This window comes from Echinops telfairi, unplaced genomic scaffold (assembly GCF_000313985.2).
Source record: "Echinops telfairi isolate 266 unplaced genomic scaffold, ASM31398v2 ScPeMD7_1;HRSCAF=3_0, whole genome shotgun sequence".
In the NCBI taxonomy this organism is placed as follows: domain Eukaryota; kingdom Metazoa; phylum Chordata; class Mammalia; order Afrosoricida; family Tenrecidae; genus Echinops; species Echinops telfairi.
Window position 1 is genome coordinate 6,894,208 of NW_022103896.1, and position 3,452 is coordinate 6,897,659.

A 3,452-nucleotide genomic window follows, 5' to 3' on the forward strand; every position below is an offset into this window, starting at 1 on the left:
TTTGGGGTGGTGGTGGTGGCTGCTGGTTGTGAGCAGCGTGTAGGCTGGCTTTGACTATAAAGGTGGGTGCTTTCCAAGAACGTGAAAGGGGCGTGTCAGAAGTAAGGTAACAGTTGCCTACCAGCTTGGAGAACGTCCTGCCGGGGCTGGTGCTGTTGGCTAGATGTTGGGCTGGAGGGTCAGTGGTTCAAACTCAACCAGACTCCGTGCTGCGGAGGAAAGATGAAGCTGTCTGCTCCCATAAAGACTGGTCATCTCAGAAACCCCACTGTGAGTCAGAATGGACTCGGTGGTAGTGGTGGTTAGTGGTCAGAGAATGAATGGGTGTGCTTGCTCAGTGCACACACACACACACACACACACTCACTCACTCACTCACTCACTCACTCACTCACTCACTGAACTGGTTGGCTATAAGTCTTTCTCCCCATTTCCAAAAGCTGTGGCCTGTGGTCTTCTCTCAGTTGGACACAAGTGACTGTGTCTGAGCATCCTGTTGGGGCTTTGTCTCCAGCTCTGAGTCTCACGGATGCAGTCGTTAGAGATTGGCGGGCTGGAGTGGGGGAGCCAGGATATATTTTACCTCATTGTAGATGTGGAAGGAGCCCTGGTGGCATAGTGCTTCTGTGTTGGGCTGTGATCGTCACGGTCTGCAGTTTGAAACCAACAGCCGCTCTTCAGGAGAAAAACTGGGCTTCCTATTCCCGTAAAGAAGGACAGTCTCAGAAACTCGCAGAGGCGGCTCGACCCTGTCCTGCAGGCTTGCTGCGAGCTGGCATAGACTCAATGGCAGTTTGAGTATTTCAGAAACAATGACTTTATTATGTGTGCGTTTGCGCACACTGCTGGCCAGTCATCTCTGCATGTACCGCGTGGGCACGTGGTGACCTTCTAGTCATGCACCTGTTCTCCCCTTCTGTTACCTTACTTGCACGTGGTGACCTTCTAGTCATGCACCTGTTCTCCCCTTCTTTGCCCGTGTCCCCTCCCTGGTAATTCACAGTCACAGCCTCCAAGTCCTCTCAACCTGCCAGGAGGCTGACAGCCGGATCCTTGGCTATGTTGTTATTAGTGGACACTTACTGTCCACTGGGCGGCTCTCGGTGCCCAGCAGGGCCAGGCCTCCAAGCCATAGACAGAGGAGCAGCTTTGCCCAGAGAAGGTCCTTGGCCCCGGGCCCTGCACCCAGGATATGTGCCTGCCTGTTCCCACCTGCCCCTTTGTTGGACCCTGAGCAGTTTGTGTGGTAGGGTGAAAGTTTCAGAGCCCATAAGTTTCCCTTTCAACAGTTCTACACACTCTGTGTCCTGACACCAGCTGCTGCCCCAGCCCCCTAGCAGTCTTCTGCCCACTGCCCGTGAACTGGGTGCTTCCCGCTCCCTCTGTGCATTCGCCCTGCCCTTTCCTGCCTGTTGAGCGTGGCTTCCGGACCAGTGATGCTTTCTGGTCATCATGTGTGGCTCCTTTGCCAAGGGCCACGTTCCTCATGGGTGTGACTGTTAACAGAGCCCTGGTGGTGTAGTGGGCTATATGTTGGGCTGCTTAATCGCCAGGTCAGCAGTTCAAAACCACCATCTGCTCCACAGGAGAAAGAGGAGGCTTTCTATTCCTGTAAAGACTTACATTCTCAGAAACTCACAGGGGCCGTTCTACCGTATCGTATAGGGTCATTATGATTTGGAATCCACTTGATGGCAGTGGGCGATTGTTTGGCTGAAAGCTGACCCAGGGGGTGAGTTCAGCTTCAGGATTGAAGGGAGTCTAAGCGCTATACCTGGAGGGTCCCTCCATTCTCTGTCAGACCAGTCAGCCTGGTTTCTCTATGGCTTTGAGTTCTGGACCACATTTCTCTCCCACGCTGACAGGGCCCTTGCTGTGGCCCTGATCTGATCCGAGCCATGGGGCAGGCTAGCTAGTCACTGGCTGGTCCTTCCAGTCCACTCCTTCTCTCAAGGACCTCAGTTGCCCTGAAGGCCAGTCCTGTGGCTGCCCAGGCCAGGCCACCCCACCACCCCACTGTGGCCACCACTCTGGAGTTTGCCCTGGCCATCTGGGTTTTCACCTCCAGTGTGGACAGAGGGCTTGAGAAAGAAACCAGCAAGTTGGAGTCCACTCTGGTGCCCTCTCGCCTGGCCTCGTCCCGGCAGTCTTCAGAGGCGTCATGGAATGGGGCCCACACTCTGAGACCAATCACTTTCAGACGGTCAGAGATTGAAAGAAAGAAAAAGCAAATCACTGGGGCTCCTAGAAAATAGCGGTCAACTCCCGAGAGCCCTTCTGATTGTGTCTGATCAGCGGTGAGCGGGGCCCCACCTGGAACCCTGCCCCAGGGTCAAGTGGATGTCAGGGTGAGCACGGGTCCCCTGAGCAGACAGAGGATCAGTGACCATGCTGGGCCCTGGACCTCCCTGGACCTAGCCACGGCAGTGTGGAGGGGACCTCCACTGATGGCTGGTGGAACACGGCTCCTGTCAGGTGGCAGGCACCCTGCCTGGACATCGGGTCATCCTCCCAGGTGGAGGGCGTATCACCTGGGCCTCAGTGTCCCCACCTGAATGTCACCATCACGTCCCCAGGGGGAGTGGTTGTGAATCTCGTGTAAACACCCCATGCACACCCACATGGAGCACTGCACATGGTGTCTTTACCACCCTTCACGGACCCAGTAGTCGCACAGGACTCCCTAGGCCCCATCCCTCTCCTAAAATGGACCTGTGCCATCCCATTAGTCCTGATCTACCTGCTAGTGTGGCCCAGCAGAACAACGTGTTACAGTGCTTTCATGCGTGTACTGTTGTGTGTCCAGCTTTGATGCTGTTGCTGCTGATGTTGGTGGTGATGGTGGTGGCAGTGGTGTTGCTGATAGTGGTGGTGGTAGTGCTGCTGATGGTGGTAGCGGCACTGATGGTGGCAGTGGTGGTGTCGGTGATGATGGTGGTGATGACCCAAGTGGTGGTGGTGATGGTGATGATAATGATTATGGTGGAGGTAGGGGTGGTAGTGATGGTCATAATGGTAATGGTGTTGATGATGGTAATAGTAATGATAATGGTTGTAGTGTTGGTGATGATTGTGGTAGTGGAAATGATGGTGGCAGCGGTGTTGGTGATGATAGTGTTATGGTGGTGGTAATGGTTGTAGTGGTGATGGTGCTACTGATGATAGTGGTAGTGGTAATGGTAGTGATGTTGGCCGATGGTAGTGGTGGTGGCAGTGATGTTGGTGGTAGTGTTGATAGTGGTGGCGGTGGTGGTGATGGTGGTGGTGGTGGTGGTGGTAGTGTTGGTGGTTGTATTAGTTTAGGTACTTTAGAGAAACAAATCCACAGCAACTCATGTATAAGAGAGTTTTATGTAAAGAAAGTGTGCATCACGGAAACATCTCAACCCAATGCTGCCCAAGCCCACAAGTCCAACATTAACCCATTAACCCAACACCAGTCCACAAAGTCC

General features: G+C 54.0%; 1 protein-coding gene across 1 annotated transcript in view; it reads left to right on the forward strand.

The window, feature by feature from the left end:
• Nucleotides 1–3,452, forward strand: part of ZFAT (zinc finger and AT-hook domain containing) — a 104,055-nt gene that overhangs the window by 50,861 nt on the left and 49,742 nt on the right. The window contains exons 7-8 of the mRNA XM_045286964.1: nt 1,908–1,922; nt 2,099–2,117. Of these exons, the coding sequence (XP_045142899.1) occupies nt 1,908–1,922; nt 2,099–2,117 (34 nt within the window). The remainder of the gene's footprint in view (nt 1–1,907; nt 1,923–2,098; nt 2,118–3,452) is intronic.